The following is a 20,240-nucleotide window of genomic DNA, read 5'->3' on the forward strand; positions in this document are numbered from 1 at the left end:
GCCTGGTGTGTGTTATCACAGCCTGTAGCTTTCATGCCTTATGTGGGAATGTTGTTCACCATGGATGTAGTGGAAAAATGTTTAGGATTGTTCTTCCATTCGTTTCCATAACTACTGCTGGTATATACTTGACTACTTCAAGAATACAAGTATCTCCTTCAATTTTTACCCTTTTTTAAACTATTATAAAACTGGGACTTCAAGCACATGTACCATTTTCCCCATAAGACTCTAAGTCAGACTGGCTTCTAGCTAAGACAAACAAGAAGAAAAGCATTTTACTCTTTTGAGGCTGCTGATAAGAGGGTCTCTTAAGTCTTCCTTGCTCTTTGTGAATCTTATTATTGCTGTATTTTGTCGTTCCAGATATTCTTGGAGAACTTGGAACATGAAGACACTTTTGTATATCTGTCTGCAATTCAGGGTAAGTTAGTCCTGATAAAGACTTTGAGTCATGTTTGCACAAAATCTCTACAATCATAGAGCCACCCACTGCTGGTCAATTTATCCATCTTTCTGCCTGCTAGCTAGGACACTTTAAGTCATAATTATAATATTCCTGGAGGGTTCCTAAATGATCACTGTAGAGTTTCAATGTCTTATAATGATGAAGAAGTTTTTATTAATGTTTATTTATAATTTTGTAGATCAAATTCCATTTTTTCTAATTCAAGGAGGTAAAGAATGGCTCACACATGAGCTCTTATTACATTAACCTTTTATGTTACTTGACTACTGTCTGTTTACACCTTTGCTCTCACTTTAAGCTCAAGAAATCTCAGGGTATTTAATAATATTTTTTCATCAAAAATTTTTTGCGATAATTTTATTTCTCTTTTTATGATTCTTTGTTGTTCTCCACATCTCCCATTAGTTTGTGGATTCCAAATCTAGAGAGCATGCAGAGAATTAGGTGCCCTCCCCAGACATGGTGAGAAGTCAGAATTAACTCAGTTTCCCTGGTTCTGTCAGTGTGGCATGGTCGCTAAGAGCTGGGGTTCTGGAGGCAGACCACCTGGGTGCACCGCCCCACTCTCCCGATTCTCAGCTGTATAGACTTTGGAAAAGTACTTACTCCCTGGGGGCTTTAATTTCTTATCTCTGAAAAGGGGACGAAATGGGAATGTAAAATGGTATAGCCACTTTGGTAAACAATCTGGAAATTCCTCTAAAAGATAAACATAGAGTTACCACTTGGCCCAACAATTCTTCTACTAGGTATATATTCAAGAGAAATGAAAACATATGTCTACACAAAAACTTGTATGTGAATGTTCACAGCAGCATTATTCATAATAGCCAAAGGTGGAAACTACCCATACATCCATCAGTTGATGAGTGGCTAAACAAAATGTGGTATATGTGCAATGGAATATTATTCAGCTTTAAAAATTAATTAAGTACTGATACATGCTAAAACATGGATGAATCTTAGAAACATATTAAATGAAAGACACTGGTCACAAAATACTACATATTGTATGATTCCATTTATATGAAATGTCTAGAATAGGCAAAATTATAGAGACAGAAGTAAATTAGTGATATCCTAGGGCTGGGGGTAAGGGAGTAATTGTTGGAGGGGATAGCTAAAGGGTATGGGATTTTTTTGGAGGGTGATGACAATGTTCTGAAATTGATTGTGATGGTTGTACAAATCTGACTCTGCTAGGAACCATTGAGGTGTATACTTCAAGTGGGTGAATTGTATGATATATGCATTATACCTAAATAAAGCTGTTACTAAACAAAATCATAAAATTTAATAAGAAGGGAGAGGGCTGAAACTGTCAGAGCCCAAGGAGATAGGATAACTAAATGTAACATGGTAGATGGGATCCTGGAACAGAAAAAGGACATTTAGATCCAGGAAATCCAAATAAATTATGGACTTTAGTTGGTAACAAAGTATCAATTAGTTCAATAATTGTGACAAATATATCATACAAATGTAAGATGTAAGTAATAGGGGCAACTGGGTGTGGATTACAGGCAGTTCCCGAGTTACAGATGACCCAACTTATGGCATTCTGTATTTACAAATGGGTTCCCAGGGCTCCCAGAAGGATGATTTATGATTAAATAATTAATAATTCAGAAACTAGTTTCTTCTTGTAAACAAACCTGCATGGAGTAAGTGGTTCGTTGGTGCAGCATCTTTCTACTAAGGCTAGTCCCATAGATAGATAGAGGAGCAGCCGATAGAAACACTAGAACATGAAGAATCAGAAGATCCAGAGCCAAGAAAGTTTATGACAAAGGAATTAGCTAAAGCCTTTTGCGCCATTGAAGCAGGATTTGCTAAGCTTGAGGAGCAAGATCCTAACATTGAGCAGTTTACAAAGGTTTACCATGCAGTTAGTGAGAACATCAGCTGCTGCAAAGCCATTTATGATGAAAAAAAGGAAAAGGCTGTGCAAATAACCCTAGCTACCTTTTTTAAGAAACTGACTTCAGTGGTGAGCTCCCTCCTCCAGCGACAGAATCAGATCCTGATCCCCCAGCTCCCGCTCCAACCTCTCCAGCACCATCTCCATCATCATCTTCCGATTAATGTTAGCTACCTTTTTGCCTCCAAAATGCCCCTTCCAGTAAGCAGACATTGATGCAACATTAGATGTTAACTTTTAATATTCATTTTTGAAATTTCTCATATTCCTATCTAAACTTTTTTTTTTGTGAGCTAGGGTCTTGCTCTGTTGCCTGAACGAGAGTGCAGTGGCATCATCATAGCTCACTGCAACCTCAAACTCCTGGGCTCAAGCAATCCTCCTGCCTCAGCTTCCGGAGTAGTTGGGATGACAGGCATACTCCATCACACCTGGCTGATTTTTCTATTTTTTGTGGAGACAGGGCCTCACTCTTGCCTAGCCTCAAATGATCCTCCTGCCTCAGACTCCCAAAGTGCTAGGATTACAGGCATGAGCCACTGTGCCTGGCCTAAATGTTTTGTATAAGTTTTTTTTTATGTTCTGTTTGCTTGAATTGAAAGAAAGAGCACAATAGTTTCTGTAACTTATTATTACAGTACAGGAGTAGTGTTATTATTACAGTATTATACTGTATTATTATTGTTATTGTCATTACCATATGTGCACTGTTCATCAAGGATCCGAGTTCCTTACAGATCCAATCTAAAGACGTTCTTAGGAACCTATGTCATCCGTAACCCCGGACTGCCTGTATATAGAAACTCTCTGTATTATCTTCTCAATAATTTTGTAATCTATGATAAAAAGTTTATATATAAAAGGGGGGCTAATATTAGGATTAAATGAGCTAAAACCTTGAAAGTGCTTAGCACATAGTGATCAATGATCAATACGTGTTAGCAAATATTATTTTAGTGTTGTCATCATCATAATAGTCACTGTTACTTCTACTGTTAGATTACTAGGCAATAATGCAGCGATCTGTGTAACATCTCAAATCTAAAGCTTGAGTAGGCTAATTCTATCAGTGAGTCATTGCTGTTTAACAAACTACCCCAACAGTCAGTGGTGTAAAACGTCAACCCTTTATTATCACTCACATATCTGTAGACCAGTAAGGTTCTTGGCTGGGCTTGGTTAGGCAGCTCTGCTTCTCACCGCAGGTTAGCAGGCCAGCTGCAGTGGTTCTGCTGCATGTGGGCCTGATCCTCCCTGGATCAGCGACATACCAGGGCATGTATTCTCATGGCGATGGCAGAAGTGTCAGAGAGAAGTGTACACCAGAGGCTTCCGTAGTCCTAAGCTTAGGGCAGCATCTGTCACTTCTGCCTTATTATGTTAGCTACAGCAAGTCATGTGGGCCAACTCAAAAGTCTAAGGAGTGGAGAAATATACTCTCTTGCTTCAGTGGGACAACTGCCAAGTCACATAGCAAAGAGCATGGCTGTAGGGAGGGGTAAAGAATTGACACCAGTAATACAGTTCTTCACACTGATGTGTTCTGTTTACTTTTCAAAGGCAAAGTTCTCACAGGGCACAGAGGCACGTGGAGTTCGTACTGGCTAGTTCTTTCTGGGTTTAATTTGGGGTATGCTCTATACAGACTTAGTATTTGAAGCTTAAGAGAGCAGGCAGAGAGGAAAGCATACAGTGATGAAGGCCTGGGCCTTGGGATTCTTTCTTTATTCAACAAGCATCTATCGTATACCTTCTGTATACAAAACACTTCAGCTTAACTGTTGTGATTAGGTTAAAAACCAAAAAGAGAATTCTTCAAAGGAGACAAAATGACCACCCAAAAGAGGTAAAAGGACAGCTAGGTAAAAGCAGAATCCCTAAGATTAAAGGGTTTTAAGAGAGAAAATATTACCTGCCGCGGAGAGGTTGAAGAGGTCAGGAATTGAGATAGGCCCTGGGGCTCACAGGACCCAGGACCATATGGCCATGAGTGATACTCAGATAAAATCAACGAAGCAAGAGCCTCCTATGCCTATAATTAGTAAGTCTCAGAAAATAAGTCATCCTGCACTTTTCCCAAGAAACTAGAATACTATCAAGGAGATGTTTCTCACTGATTTTTTTTTTAGGACTGGGTTTTCGAGAAGTGGTGGCATGTCATTCTCATTTGGCAACATTGCTGTTTGGAATAAACGCCTTAGTTGATTAACCCATGGAGCTCATTAGCCTCTAGGGTCTGCTATAAAATCGCAACTGTTGGTGTTGTGTTTGTTTTTAGTAATTTTAATTGGTGTGCAAATCAGTTAGTAGCTAATTTGGCAATGAAGAACATGGGAGGTAGAGGCATAATTTCTGTTCTTAGCTCCCCCAGATAGACAAGTTTGAACTAATTGATGTTTTTGGTATTTGTACCATGCACTTAAAAGCCAAGGCCTTAGGTGAATTTCCCATTAAAAAAGAAAAGAAATGAATTTTCCCACCTGCATCACCAATGTAGTTTGCCCAGGCCAAAAGCACTCCAGGAACAAAGCCATTCTGGACTCCCAGGCAGATAAGACCAGCCACTTGTCCTGCAGTACAAGGCATGCCTGGCTGTGGTTTGAGTAGCATGTAGTTGTGGGGACTGTGTGTGTTTAAAGTTTTCCTTTTCTAGGCTGACTAAATGGCTCCGTGTGAAAGTTGCAGTATGTTTTTTGCTTAATTAATTGATATTCTGGATTTCTTTTATAAATTTTCACCAACTATCTCTGTAGTCTAGGCAGAGACTAGAGGAGAATTAAATAAACAGGTATTTATTGATGCCCGACTTAGGAATTTCTGATGTATATATTATCTGTTCATTACAACAATCTAAGAAGTAAATGCCCTATGAATTAAATGTTAATCTTCTGAAAAACTGTGTGTGTATCTGTTTCTTCCTACTGAGAATGTGGTGATTGACTTAGTTGTTCTAGCAGGTGCTCCCAGGTTCTTAGTAGCAACTTCTTCAATTAGAGGATTAGATACAACGTTGTTGAGTTCCAGTTACCATACAGAGTTTACAGATAGAGGACTTAGTCTTAAACAGACCAAGATTAAATGTCTCCCTTTTTTTTTTTAAGTCCTTGTATATTCTTTTTTCATTGTTTTTACCATTATTATACAAGTAATTCATTCTCATTGTTTTTTTTGAAAATTTCAATGACAAGTATGTAAGGTAAAAGGTAGAAGTCCTTCTCTTTTCCAAAATGGAAATTAAAATGTGTCCTTGAGAGTCACATAATGTATATTATATGTTTGGGTACCTTTCACATTTCAGTTTTCAAATAGATGTTCAGTAATAAAATGTCATCAATAAATGCTATTCTTTAATAAGGTATTATAGCCAGATTTTTTTTTTTTCTGCTATGTGTCCTCTCAGTCACTTTCAGCTATTTAAAGGGTATTTTGAAAGCAACAGTTGCATTTGGGGGATCCAAATGATCCCTTTAAGTGTCAAAAGGATCTTTGGATAAAACTATCAGGCTCATTAAAAAAACAAAAACAAAAAAAACCCACTTGGGCTCTGAGCCAAGCATGGGAGGTGAAAGTATGCCAGTGTGTGTAGAGTGAAGAGAATCTAGACATCTTGACAGGCCCAAACAAATCACACTAGCTCTTCCACCCTTTTCCTTTCAGAAAAGAGTTTTCATTTCTGGCAAAAAAAAAAAAAAAAAAAAAAAAAGCCAAGGGGAGGGAAGGCAAAAGGCCTGGAAGGGGGAAGGTAGATACAAGATGAAATTGTTTTTACAGAGTTTCAAACTGAGCAGGACTACAAGTCTTAACTTGTCAGGGACTGAACTCTCTATTTCATTCTCAGATTTCTACCTCAAATAAAGTTGAGAAACCATTAACTGAAAATAATTCTATCTCTTGAAGGATCATATAATTGCATCTGGCATTGAAATTTGGAATGCAGTCCTGTGAAATTCATCATCTCCATTTATGTCCTGGAAATAGGAAGATTTCTTTTATGTCCTGACCTGGTTTCTATACTACGTAATTAACAAATGAGCATTTAGTGAATGTATCTCATATGTGCTATCTCAGTAAATTCTTGACGTAGTTCTGGGAAGTAGACATTATCCCTACTTTTTAAAACTTTTCATTCGATATATAATTTACAAACCTAAAATCTACCCAATTAAAATGTGTAAGTCAATGGTTGTTAGTATATTTAAAGAGTTGTGCAACCATCACCACTATCTCATTTTGGAACATTTTTATCATCTCATACCCATTATCAGTCACTTCCCATTCCTCATTCCCCCAGCCCTTGGCAAACACTGATCTATTTTTTGTCTCTATGGATTTGCCTATTTTAGACGTTTCATATAAATGGACCACCAGGAGAATTCGAACAAAAGTTTGTGTTAGGAGTATTGTCCAAGTTGTCCACTAGATGGACTAAAAGGATTTTTAGGTCAGGTTTTGTCAAATTACTTCTAGCAGATATTGATTATGAAATTTTGATGATAGCATTATCTTTCATTATCAAATGAAAAAAGTATCAGTAAGAGGGGTAAGAGTCTCATTATGATATAGGGTCTTATTTTGACAAACTGCCAACTTTTCATCCTGGTTTGTAGTGTGAATGCCTCTGCTTATGGTATCAGTTTGGTGAACTTTCTGAGTGGCCCATACATCAGGCATAAGACTTGTTTTTTAAAATTTATCTAGTTTTAACTTATAAGGCTTTAGAAACAGTAGTTCCTATTTTACTAATTTTATGGAAGAAAATTGGATTGTGGGAACTTAGAAGAATTTAGGACTTAGTCTAATCTATAGGCAGATAACAAGAACTCAAAACAAAATATACAGAGTTATAATCTAATAAAGGTGTATTATAGCTTTTTTTTTGAAACATACCTTTTTTTACATTGATCATATAGGAATATTAAAATTTAAAAGCCTCTTGAGATTAGGAAGCCAGACCAAGGCAGACTTTAGGTTTTATTTATAGTCTTATAGTTTCTGGGCCTGCCAGGAAGTGACAGTTTTTATTTACTCACTGTAAGGCTGGGAACCCTTGAAGTCAAGCATTTCATGTATATTTTTAAATATGACATTTTAGTCAAAGCCTTGGTAATATAACCAATATTTTTAATTGCATTTTTCTATAAAGAGAGAGCACAATTTTATTGGACTTATGTAAATAACCATATTGTCATAAGCATATTTAGAAATAGTGTTTGAATTTTAGAGGAATTAAGTAAGGAGAAAAAAACTGAAATGTTTTTGTCTTTGTTTACTAAGGTACACTTTATCAAATTGTTGGAAATTATAGATTGCTTAAAAGAGAAAATTTTTTTTAATTCTAGAAGATAAACATTTGAGTAAAGAACTTAACAGTGTTTTCAATAAAAGTTATTAAAACATCTTTATTATTTAATCTCATGTAATTAACTTTTTTATCAATTTGATTATAAATATTTTTAGAGAAGAATTTAAAATAGTAACTGTGTGTGGCTAGGTGTGGCAGCTCACACCTGTAATCCCAGCACTTTTGGAGGCCAAGGTGGAAGAATTGCTTGAGGCCAAGAATTTAAGACCAGCCCAGGCAACAGTCTGTCTCTACAAAAAATTTTTTAAAAAAAGTTAGCTAGGTGTGGTGACACACACTTGGAGTCCTAGCTACGTTGGAAGGTTGAGGCAGGAGGATTGCTTGATCCCGAAGTTCAAGGCTGCAGTGAGCTACAATTGGCTCCAGCGTGGGTGACAGAGCCAGACACTCTCTCTCTGTCTTTAAAAAATAAAATAAAACAATAACTGTGGATGACAAAAACTTAGAATAGCCATGGTCAAAAAATTGACAAAAGTTTATAATTGACAAGGAAATTTAGTTATTTTTATTATATGTAGCATTTTAAGGTAACCACTAGAATTTTGACTCATAACAGATTTTTATGGATTTATGTAATTTTTGAAACATTTCTATCAACAATGTATATATAAATGTAACTAGAAGAAGATCTAGATCACTAACTATTTGACAATGTTTTTAAATATAATTTTCCAAAGAAATCTAATCATTTAACATTTTTCTAAGAAGAGAGATGTTATCTTTTGAGGCTTTTTAGGGAGACAACTGGAAAATCTTGGAGTTAATTTTAGGTCAAAAAGACTTGGTTTGATTGTGAGGAAGACTTCATTAGAGATGTTAAAAGGCTCAAAACACTTGATCAAAATAGAATTACAGGTCATTGTCAAATAATAGTAATTTGTTTAACCAGAGTGATAATCAGAAGACTTTAAAAGCAATATAGAAATTTACGTGTATGTAAAAACATTAACCCTTTTAAAGCTCAGTTTTTTTTTTTGTTTTTTTTTTGAGACAGAGTCTCGCTTGTTGCCCAGGCTAGAGTGAGTGCCGTGGCGTCAGCCTAGCTCACAGCAACCTCAAACTCCTGGGCTCAAGCAATCCTGCTGCCTCAGCCTCCCGAGTAGCTGGGACTACAGGCATGCGCCACCATGCCCGGCTAATTTTATATATATATTAGTTGGCCAATTAATTTCTTTCTATTTATAGTAGAGACGGGGTCTCGCTCTTGCTCAGGCTGGTTTCGAACTCCTGACCTCGAGCAATCCGCCCGCCTCAGCCTCCCAGAGTGCTAGGATTACAGGCGTGAGCCACCGCGCCCGGCTAAAGCTCAGTTTTTTTTTAAATAATCGAAAACCTAATAGAGGCAATGCAGAAAATTATCTTGATAAAAATGTAAAATTTTTTTTGTCATAGGAAGCACATTTAAATAACATGGAAGTTGAACTTGATGAAGAGGTTACTTGAATTTAATCAGACACAGGAAGAATGTGTCTAAGGTTATGAGTATAACAATTTACATACATCAAAGCAAGGCAAGAGTATAGATCAAATTGTATTGGAGGAAAACATTGGTTTTTTTAGACCTTTAAGAAAAACATTTTGGTATCAGACCTTAAGAGCAGAGAGGTAGAAGCACAGAAAAAATTCACAGGAGCTAATGACAAAGTTGAAGGAGAGAGTTACTATCTCAGGCCTTTTTATTGGTAGAACAAGCTGAAGGCAGTGATGTATGATCTGAAGATCACATGTTGTGAGATACAGAAAAAGCTGAACCTCTGAGATATGAATCTGAGAAATTTTAACAGGAAAACTATACCTCAAGAAATGAAATTACTATTTTAAATGAAGAGGACAGCATTTTTGACCCAAAACTAGGGAATTAAATCAATTTCAGGAAGAAATGGCAGAAACAGAAACTCTCTGTAGTTTAGAAGATAGCTGTTAAAGAGATAGATTTTAGAATTAAAAATTAAAATCTCTTATAATCTTATTAAGAGCACATTAATATTTCAAGAAAACCTTGTTTTAAATACAGAGGACCAGATTCTGGTACTGTATCAGCATACCCCTGACACTAATGTTTAATTTTTAGAAAAACACATAAATAATTTTTAAAAATCTCACCCAGCCTAATCACACATAAAACTTTTTTTACGAGGCCTAATTTTTATGAATCTTTTGGACTGGTTTAGTTTTCTTATCAGTTTTTAAAACCCATAGTCTTAGTCTTACAATTTTTTTAAACTAATTTTATAGCCTATTAGATATCAAGTGATTACAAATTAAATACATGGATATTTTGTTGCTAACTCAGAAGATGTAGCTGTTTTATTAAATTAACAATATCAAATTAATCTTATTTATCAAAGAATTGCATAAATAAAGATCATTTTGGTATAGCCTGGGTATTTAGCTTTATGACATTAAAACAGTTAGCAGAGGGAAATATAAAACTCACCAATAAACCAGGTAAAAATGTATATTGGCAATTTTAAAGATGTTTTAATTTTAATTTAATTTTATTTTTAGAGACAGGGTCTCACTCTTTCATCCAGGCTGGAGTGCAGTGGCATAATTATAGCACACTGTAACCTTAAAGTCCTGAGCTCAAGCGATCCTCCTGCCTCAGCTTCCCGAGTAGCTGGGACTACAGGCATGTGCCACCATGCCTGGCTAAGTTTTTCTATTTTTAGTAGAGATGGAAATCTTGCTTTTTCTCAGGGTGGTCTCGAACTCCTGACCGACCTCAAGCAATCCTCCCGCCTCAGCCTCCCACCTCAGCCTCCTGAGTAGCTGGGACTATAGGCATGTGCCACCAGGCCTGGCTAATTAAAAAAAAATTTTTTTTTTACAGACAGCATCTCACTGTATTACCCAGGCTGGTCTCTAACTTGTGGCCTCAAGCAGTCGTCTCACCTTGGCCTCCCAAAGTGTTGGCATTAAAGGCATGAGCCACTGTGTCTGACTTTAATTTTATTTTATTAACAATTTTGAAACCAGTTAATTTATTCAAAATTTATTTAAGTGATGTGAACTAAAAAGAAATGAGGGTTAATTATTATATATTTTAATAAGCTCCCATTTATTTAAATGAAAAAAATTTTAAGGGATTTTGGGTCAACTATATCAGATATTATGTAGATATAACATGCAACATATACTATTATGTGTGTAATATATGTAAAAACAAATTCAAATATATATAAAGATCTTGTAGCTTTATTTTAGAATTCTAGTCATGAGATAGTAAAATATGAACTTATAAAAAAATAGGTGAATATAAATTTTTGACAAATTAGGATAAGGCTAAACTTAAAAAAATTTTTTTTAATAAGCAATTTTATAAAGGCTGTGAACCAAATTTAGGATAATTCAGTTAGAGTCATTTACCAATATATTGGATTAGAAAAGAATAGATGAGGCCGGGCGTGGTGGCTCACTGAGCCTGTAATCCTAGCACTCTGGGAGGCCGAGGTGGGCGGATCACTCAAGGTCAGGAGTTCAAAACCAGCCTGAGCAAGAGCGAGACCCAGTCTCTACTAAAAATAGAAATTAATTGGACAACTAAAAATATATAGAAAAAATTAGCCGGACATAGTGGTGCATACCTATAGTCCCAGCTACTGGGAGGCTGAGGCAGAAGGCTTGCTTGAGCTCAGGAGTTTGAGGTTGCTGTGAGCGAGGCTGATGCCATAGCACTCTAGTCGGGGCAATGGAGTGAGACTCTGTCTCAAAAAAGAAAAAAAAGAAAGAAAAGAATAGATGACTGTAAAAATGTGACTTAATATCTGAAGGGCCCCAAAATATAAAAGTTATTTTAATAAGCTCTGTACAGTATTTTCTTGGTCTCAACTTTTTGTCCATGAAGATAAGAACATTGTCATTCTTAGCCAGAAGCAGTGTCCCATGCTTGTAATCCTAGCACTTGGGGAGGCCAAGGTGGGATGATCACTTGAAGTCAGGAATTCAAAACCAGCCTGGGCAATATAGTGAGACCTGCATCTCTACAAAAAATAGAAAAATTAGCTAGGCATGGTGGTGCATGCCTATAGTCCCAGCTACTCAGGAGGCTAGGGCAGGAAGATTGCTTGAGCCCAAGAGTTGAGGTTGCAGTGAGCTATGATAATGCCACTGGACTCTAGCTCAGGCAACAGAGTGAGACTCTGTCTCAAAAAAAAAAAAAAAAAAAGAGTATTGTCATTCCTTTTTATAAAGAGAGAGGATCTTTTATATGGGTATTCAATTTCTTTTAAGAAACAGCATAAAGGTCAAGGTGGGTTTTTTAAATATCTGCTGGTTTTTAAGTGTTTTTACTCAAATAGTCAGTATACCAGAATAGCTGAGGAGTTTTAGAAAAAGAGAGTTTAACTTAGAGAAGGATAAAAAGGAGGAATTGTAAGAAGGGGAGGGAAAAGCCCCAGAGAAGAAAGAGTCTCAGCTAACTTTGGGACAGTATTGTGTAGCAAGGCAGTCTTAGAGTCCTGAATGTTGGTTTGTTTTTTTTTTTTCTTTCTTTAATTGAGACATGAGTCTTGTTTGCAGTGTGTGATTTTATAGCTGCAGTCTTTTAGTTTAGTTTTAAGAACAACAGACTGTTTGAATGATCCCTGTAATGTTTGAACATGTTACCAGCTGGAGTCCCAGAAAGTATCTTGGCATGTGCTATAGTTTGGATATGGTTGGTTTGTCATCACCAAATCTCATGTTGAAATTTGATCTCCATTGTTGGAGGTGGGGCCCCTGCGGAAGCAGATTCCTCTTGAATAGATTAATGCCTTCTCTGGGAATGGGGATGAGTTCTCACTCTATTAGTTCCCTCAAGAGCTAGTTATTTTGAAAAGCCTGGTACCTCCCTCCTTGCTCTCTGGCTTACTCTCTGGCTGTGTAACCTTCATACATGCCAGCTCCCTTTGCTTTCTGCCATGAGTAGAAGCAGCCTGAGGCCCTCACCAGATGCCCAGTGTTGAGCTTTTCCAGACATCAGAATCATGAACCAAATAAATATTTTTTCTCTATAAATTACCCAGCCTCAGGTATTCCTGTATAGCAACACAAACCATGCTGAGACAGCATGTCTATGAACTTTGAGAGCCCATTTGTAATTAAATTTAAATTTATCTAGGTGATTTGTCTTAATGTTGAATATACAAAAGTCAATTAAACACAAGTGCCGAATATACAAAAGTCAATTAAACACAAGTGCTAACAGAAAATAAAGTACATACTTACTGAGAAGAACCATAAACCACCTTTTACAGCTGAAGGGAAAAAGAAAAATCTCTTCACCAGTGCCTCAATGCAAAGGGGAAAAAAAAATCTTTTCACCCATACCTCCCAGCTGAGGTCTGCCAGGAGGTAGAGTCCTCTCCCAACAGGAGATTTCCCAACCAGAGGGAAAAAGATCCCTCTCAGACAGGACGGGGGGAAGATCCCTCTAAACAAATCCCAAATGAGACAGAACATGACCGAAATCAGTTTGGTCCAAGAGAGGGGGAAAAGAAGCAACTCACAGAAGTGGGGGGCTTGGAGGACCTCAGTGTGTGTACCTCATGCCATAGTTCTAAGGGCTGGTGATTTTTCTCTGAGGATGAATCGGCTTTGGAATCCCACTTCTGACACCAAGTATGTCAAAGTCAAATAAAATATAGAGACAAATCTCCAAGTTTAAAATGTTTTACTTGGAAAGCAAGAATTGCAATTTGGGGCATACACATAGAACAAGTGGTCTTTGGTATGTCTGAAGAACAAAGAGAAAGTTGGAGGTGTTATAAAAAGGAGAAATGTTACATATTGTTCTGAAAGAAAGTTCATTGACAATAGTAAAGTTTTGGGAAGCTAGCAAGCTCTGATTGGTGAGTGAGGGCAATTGGTGGGTAAAACTAGTCTTAGAGTCACGCAGGTTGTTTCAGTAGCTGTTGGATAAAACTGGTTTTAGATTACCACAGTGAGATTCATCAGCCAGGCTTGTAGAGAATTATATTTTGGGAGTAATGTTACATGTTCTGAATGCTTTTTTTCCCCTAGTCTCTTGACTCTATTGTAGTTGCATATAATAAGAATGACCCAGTTCATATGATCAACTTTCACAGAGCCATCCTAATGGGTGTGAAGTGGTGTCACATTGCGATTTGCATTTCTCTAATGACTGATAATGTTGAGCATCTTTTTTATGAGCTTATTGTCCATTTGTAAATCATCTTTAGAGAAATGTCTATTCAGATTTTATGCCTAATTTTTAATTGGATTATTTGTCTTTTTATCATTGAGTTATAACAGTTTTTAAATATATCAAGTCTTTTATCAAATATGTGATTTGTAGATATTTTCTGCCATCCTATGGATTGTCTTTTCTTTTACTTAATGGTATCATTTGAGCACAAAAGCTTTTACTTTTGTTGGTGTCTAATTTCTCTTTCGTTGCTTGTACTTTTGGTTTCATTTCTAAGAAATCATGACCTATCCCAAGATAATGAAGATTTATTTCTGTGTTTTCTTCCAAAACTTTTATAGGTTTAACTCTTATGTTTAGGTCTGTGATCCATTTTGAGTCAATTTTTGGGTATGGTGTGAGATATCTCCATTTTATAGCTAAAGATTCTGAAACTTAGGTTAAGTCTTTTTTCCAAGATTACATAGCAAGTAATTTGAGCTTTGTTCTTGGCCACTAAATCGTATTTTTTCCCTCTAGTATATTGTATTATTTTTTTTGAACTTTTCACATAATGTTAGAAATTGGCCCTACTGTTATGTTTTTAAAATAAAAAGATATATTATGATTCTGATTGTCAGTAATTATTAAAATTGAATAATGCTTAATCATATAGAAATCATTTATTCTGTCAACAAGCCTGAAATGTAGTAAGAATAGATATTATTATAATACTTCTTTTATAAATGAGGAATTGAGTTGCCCACAGTCACAAAAATTGGGAGAATGGTAGAACTGGAACCACCCTGTTTTGCAGGGATTCCCAGTCTCTTGTACCTTATTTTACTACAGTCCAGGTGATATATGGTGTCTCCTTTCCCTCTCCCAAGTTAGAGATTGCATTTCAAAGTACAGAACACATGAGTTTTACACTATCTTCATTTTTGGAATATCTGTCCAGTGGTTTCCTCTATCGATCAAAGATTGATACATTCAAATTGCATCAGAATATTTAGCAGTTTAGTAGTTTCCCATGTAAGATGAACTGGCTACTTCATGATTAGTTATTTTTACTTTCTAAGATTTTCCTGGATGTAAGGGAAATGGTAGTAAGTAATATAGAAATTAGTATGTATTGGGTGTCTATTATGTGCCAGTGACAACAACCCTGCAAGTTAGGAATTATTATCCCCATTTTACAGATGAGGGAACTGAGGCTCATAGAGGTTAACTGGCCCAAAGTGGCACAGATACTAAGTGACAGCATCAGGATTTGAATTTAATTCTCTCTGCTTCTGATGACTATGCTCTTGCCACAGGGAAGAATAATGAATCATAGTGCCCACATTGTTCCTGTTTCCAAGGTATAAGAGATGAGTTTCCTCATAGTCTTAGTTATAGGAGAACCAGGCCTGCCTGTGGAAAATGGTTTCACTATAAATCAATCCTTTGTATGACTTAATAAATATGCTGATCTCATACTTACTTGATTTTTGTTTTGTTTTGCTTATTTGGCAATGTGTCAAATGTTAATTTTTAAGCAATTTCTGTGTGTATCTTGATGATACAATGAAACTCATGTTCCACGGTGGACTCAGTGTATGTGTTACCTCACACACTGCCCACTCTTCTTCCTGCTGGTGGTCATTAATGTTTCAGTACTGAGGATATCAGCATTGTTTTAGGAGCATTGAGAAAGAGGGTTCAGAATTCAATCCTGGGATTTATGCAGTTTCCTGAAAGTGTGAGTTAGGGAAACATATAGCTTTCTGGATAGAACTTTTGAGACTTATGTATCTTTTATTTGTTTTTGCTTTTTGTCTTTTTTAAAATTCTGAGACTTGTATTTCTGATGTCAATAAATGACATTTAAAAATAACTTACTTAATAATACAAATGTGGCCGGGCGCTGTGGCTCACGCCTGTAATCCTAGCTCTTGGGAGGCCGAGGCGGGCGGATTGCTCAAGGTCAGGAGTTCGAAACCAGCCTGAGCAAGAGCGAGACCCCGTCTCTACTATAAATAGAAAGAAATTAATTGGCCAACTGATATATATATATAAAAAAAAATTAGCCGGGCATAGTGGCGCATGCCTGTAGTCCCAGCTACTCGGGAGGCTGAGGCAGAAGGATCACTGGAGCCCAGGAGTTTGAGGTTGCTGTGAGCTAGGCTGACGCCACGGCACTCACTCTAGCCTGGACAACAAAGCGAGACTCTGTCTCAAAAAAAAAAAAATAATAATAATACAAATGATGAGGCTGTAGAGAAATCAGAACCGAGGGTTCTGATTTCTCTACAGCCTCATCAAACATAAAATTGTGCCATTACTTTGAAAAATAGTCTGCCTATTCTCAAAAGGTTAAACATAGTTATCATATGAACCACCACTTCCACTCCTAGGTATATTCCCCAAAGAAATAAAAACATATGTCCACACAAAAGCTTACATATAAGCATTATTCATAATAGCCAAAAAGTAGACCGGGAGTGGTGGCTCACGCCTGTAATCTTAGCAGTCTGGGAGGCCGAGGCAGGTGGATTGCTCGAGGTCAGGAGTTCGAAACCAGCCTCAGCAAGACCCCGTCTCTACTAAAAATAGAAAGAAATTAATTGACCAACTAAAAATATACATACAAAAAGTTAGCTGAGCATGGTGGTGCATGCCTGTAGTCTCAGCTACTTGGGAGGCTGAGGCAGTAGGATCACTTGAGCCCAGGAGTTTGAGGTTGCTGTGAGCTAGGCTGTCGCCATGGCACTCACTGTAGCCTGGGCAACAAAGCGAGACTCTGTCTCCAAAAAAAAAAAAAAAAATAGAAAAATTCTAGCACTCTGGGAGGCCAAGACGGGTGGATTGCTTGAGGTCAGGAGTTCGAAACAAGCCTGAGCAAGAGTGAGACCCCGTCTCTACTAAAAATAGAAACAAATTTATTGGCCAACTAAAAATATATAGAAAAACTTAGCTGGTCATGGTGGTGCATGCCTATAGTCCCAGCTACTCAGGAGGCTGAGGCAGAAGGATTGCTTGAGGCCAGGAGTTTAAGGTTGCTGTGAGCTAAGCTGATGCCGCGGCACTCACTCTAGCCTGGGCAACAAAGTGAGACTCTATCTCAAAAAAAAAAAAAAAAAAAAAGCCAAAAAGTAGAAACAACCTAAATATACATCACCTGATGAATGTATAAATAAAATCTCATATATCTAAACCATGGAGTATTGTTTTGCAATAAAAAGGAATGCAGTACTGATTTATACTACAACATGGATGAACCTTGAAAACGTGATAAGTAAAAGCAGCCACATACAAAGGCTATATATTGTATGATTTCATTTATAAAGAAATGTCCAGAATAGACAAATTTGTAGATACAGAAAATAGAGTAATAGTTGCTAAGAGAATGAGGGGACAGAGGAATGGGGAGTGACTGCTAATGGATATGGGGTTTCTTTTTGAGGAGATGAAAATATTTGGGAATTAGATAGTGGTGATCATTGTATGACCTTATAAATACACGAAAAGTAACTTAATTATATACTTTATAAAACAAAAAAATGAACTTAAAAAATTAAGAACAGTAGTTTTTCATGGAGCCCTTAGGACTGTGAAAGGATAGATGGGTAGGATGTAGACATTAGAGGTTGGGTGGGAGGGTTGAAGTCGAAGGAAAATCAAAGGGAGGAAGATGTTCAAGAGCAGATCAAGTATAAAGGAGGGTCAGCAGCTCAAGTTGTTAGCAGAGCGAAGTGGGCATGAAGGTGAGGAATGTGATTGGGCTGGAAGGTGGAAGCTGCTGGAACGCCAGGTCAAGGCATCTGGGCTTTTCTGTGTGGGCTCTAGGGAGCCTTTGTTGTTACCAGCCCACCAGTAATGTCTTGGTGATGGGCCTCCTAGATTTCAAAGTGGCATGCTCATTTATGGATGGTTATGACTCATATTTCCTTGGCTCTTATTTTCACTAATGATTTATTAAGTACCACCTATATATCAGATATAACCTTAATTTACTCCTCACCCCAATCCCATGAGAGTCAGTATCTTCATCCCGCATTTTTCAGACACAAACCAAGGTCCAGAGGCTGTTACTTGGCCAACCAACAAGTGATGGAGTCTGGATTCAACTCCACAGCCAAGGCCCTTACACCATTCTGTACTTCCCTCATCTTTCCATTTCATTTTCTCACCTTTCTCAAAACTCCATGGCCTCTGCTCTTGCAGACAGTGGAGTTAAGCCATGGAACCAGGAGATCTTGACATTTTCAGGGAAGCAATTAAATATGTCTTAATTTCATGGTTTCCAGGGCTCATTTCAAATCATCTCCTTCATCTCCTATTCAAGTAGACTAGCTGTCACAGAGGCAGCATTCATGACCAAGAAGGTAACCGTGAGATAACCTTGGGGTAAAGGGATGGTTGCTTAAATGTCTACTTTACAAGGTACTAAGAAGGTCTTAGCTGGGTGTGGTGGCTCACACCTGTAATCCTAGCACTCTGGGAGGCTGAGGCAGGCGGATCACTCGAGGTCAGGAGTTCGAAACCAGCCTGAGCAAGACCCCATCTCTACTAAAAAAAATAGAAAGAAATTAATTGACCAACTAAAAATATATATACAAAAAATTAGCCGGGCATGGTGGCGCATGCCTATAGTCCCAGCTATTTGGGAGGCTGAGGCAGCAGGATCGCTTGAGCCCAGGAGTTTGAGGTTGCTGTGAGCTAGGCTGATGCCATGGCACTCACTCTAGCCTGGGCAACAAAGTGAGACTCTGTCTCAAAAAAGAAAGAAAAGAAAAGAAAAAGAAGGTCTCAGTGCCTTCCCTATAGAACAGCTATTTAAATTTTGCCCTGGAGCCACCGTTTCTTTAGTAAAGTTGAATTTGAAGACAAGTTAGGTAGATGAGAGAGCTCCGAAGTAAAATAGCAAGTTACTCTTTAGACTTATCTTTAAGCACAGCATCGCATACTCTTCAAGGAATCCATCCAGTTCGCTGGAGCTACATTGAGTGTTCAGCTGGAGGGGATGTTAATGAGAGGAGGGGTTGTTACCCAGAGTTCAGTACTCGTCCCCAAGGCTGAATCAGTAAAAATGGAGAATGAAGACAAGTAGTTTGAGGAAAAGAAAAGAGAAGTTTATTAATTTGCTGGCAAATGAGGAAGACAGTAGACTAGCCTCTCAAAAGACCACCATCCTGTCTTTAAGCAGAAAAACAGTGCTTTTTAAAAGGGGATTTTTCAGAGGTTGGGCTGGGGGCTATGTGACCTGTGTCACATGTCATGGCTTCAAGATATTGTTGTTTCACTGTAATTGGTGGTTTCCGTGGACCTTATTTCTGGTGGGGATGATCTTGTGACCCTTGAACAATTCTGTTGAGCCATCTATGGTTTAAGATACTAGAAAAAAAAACAGCAAAGAACAACTTTTTGCCCCTTTGATTACTGGCCTCAGAAAGGAAAGCAGGTTTTGATTCCCAAAAAGGGTGGGGGGTTTTAAAGAGACAACTTGTCTCTTTTTGTTCCCCTTTTTCAGACCTTTACCTCTGTTACAAGGTACCCTGCTTTTGCTTTTCCCCAAGCTAAAGAGCAAGCAGCCTACATTACCCTTTACTTCGAATACAAATTAAAATTTTTAAATCTCACCAGAAGTGATTAAGACAATCACCAAAGGCATTCACACACACAGTAAGCCCACTTATAATTTTTTATTAATCCTGACATAGTTCCTTTTGTTGCTGAATCATATGTTTAACATTTTTTACTGAATGAAGCATCAATTTCCCCCTCTCTTGTCACGTTGAGATCTTGGACAGTGGTGGGAGAGTATACTTAAATGGTGTCTGTACAGTTTTGGCAATTCATTTTTAGATTTTTACAGTTGGTTTTGCTTCCTGACCTTAAGGTATATCTGCTGTCCCTAAAGAGGCTTGAAATTTGGGAATGAATTGACCCTAAGGGCATGAATCACAGACACTGAGCTACCAAAGACCTGATGGGGTCATTTCTTCTGTCCACCTGCCAGGGCATGGTTGCCGAGGTTTTCTTTCTTAGGAGAAGGCTGTTTGTTTTGGAAGTACTTTTGTGCTTTGTGTTCAGGTTTTTTTTTTGAGACAGAGTCTTGCTCTTTCACCTGGAGTAGAGTGCCGTAGCATCATCATAGCTTACTGCAACCTCAAACTCCTGGGCTGGTCTTGAACTCCTGAGCTCAAGCAATCCTCCTACCTCGGCCTCCCAGAGTGCTGGATTACAGGCACGAGCCACTGGGCCTGGCCAGTGTGTCCACTATCGATAACATGACTTTAGACAGGAACAAAAAGAGAATTATAAAATATTATCTGTGTCCATTGAGTTTTTTTCTTAATGGTTTAAATTGTTTATT

At 37.6% G+C, this 20,240-nt stretch overlaps 1 protein-coding gene across 2 annotated transcripts in view; it reads left to right on the forward strand.

Moving 5' to 3' along the window:
• The window catches only part of TANGO6 (transport and golgi organization 6 homolog), a 172,031-nt gene that overhangs the window by 70,074 nt on the left and 81,717 nt on the right, over nt 1-20,240 (forward strand). For both annotated transcript variants that reach the window (XM_075995744.1, XM_075995745.1), the window contains one exon: nt 367-424. In XM_075995744.1, coding sequence (XP_075851859.1) covers nt 367-424 — 58 coding nt within the window. The remainder of the gene's footprint in view (nt 1-366; nt 425-20,240) is intronic.

This window comes from Microcebus murinus, chromosome 20 (assembly GCF_040939455.1).
Source record: "Microcebus murinus isolate Inina chromosome 20, M.murinus_Inina_mat1.0, whole genome shotgun sequence".
Lineage (NCBI taxonomy): Eukaryota > Metazoa > Chordata > Mammalia > Primates > Cheirogaleidae > Microcebus > Microcebus murinus.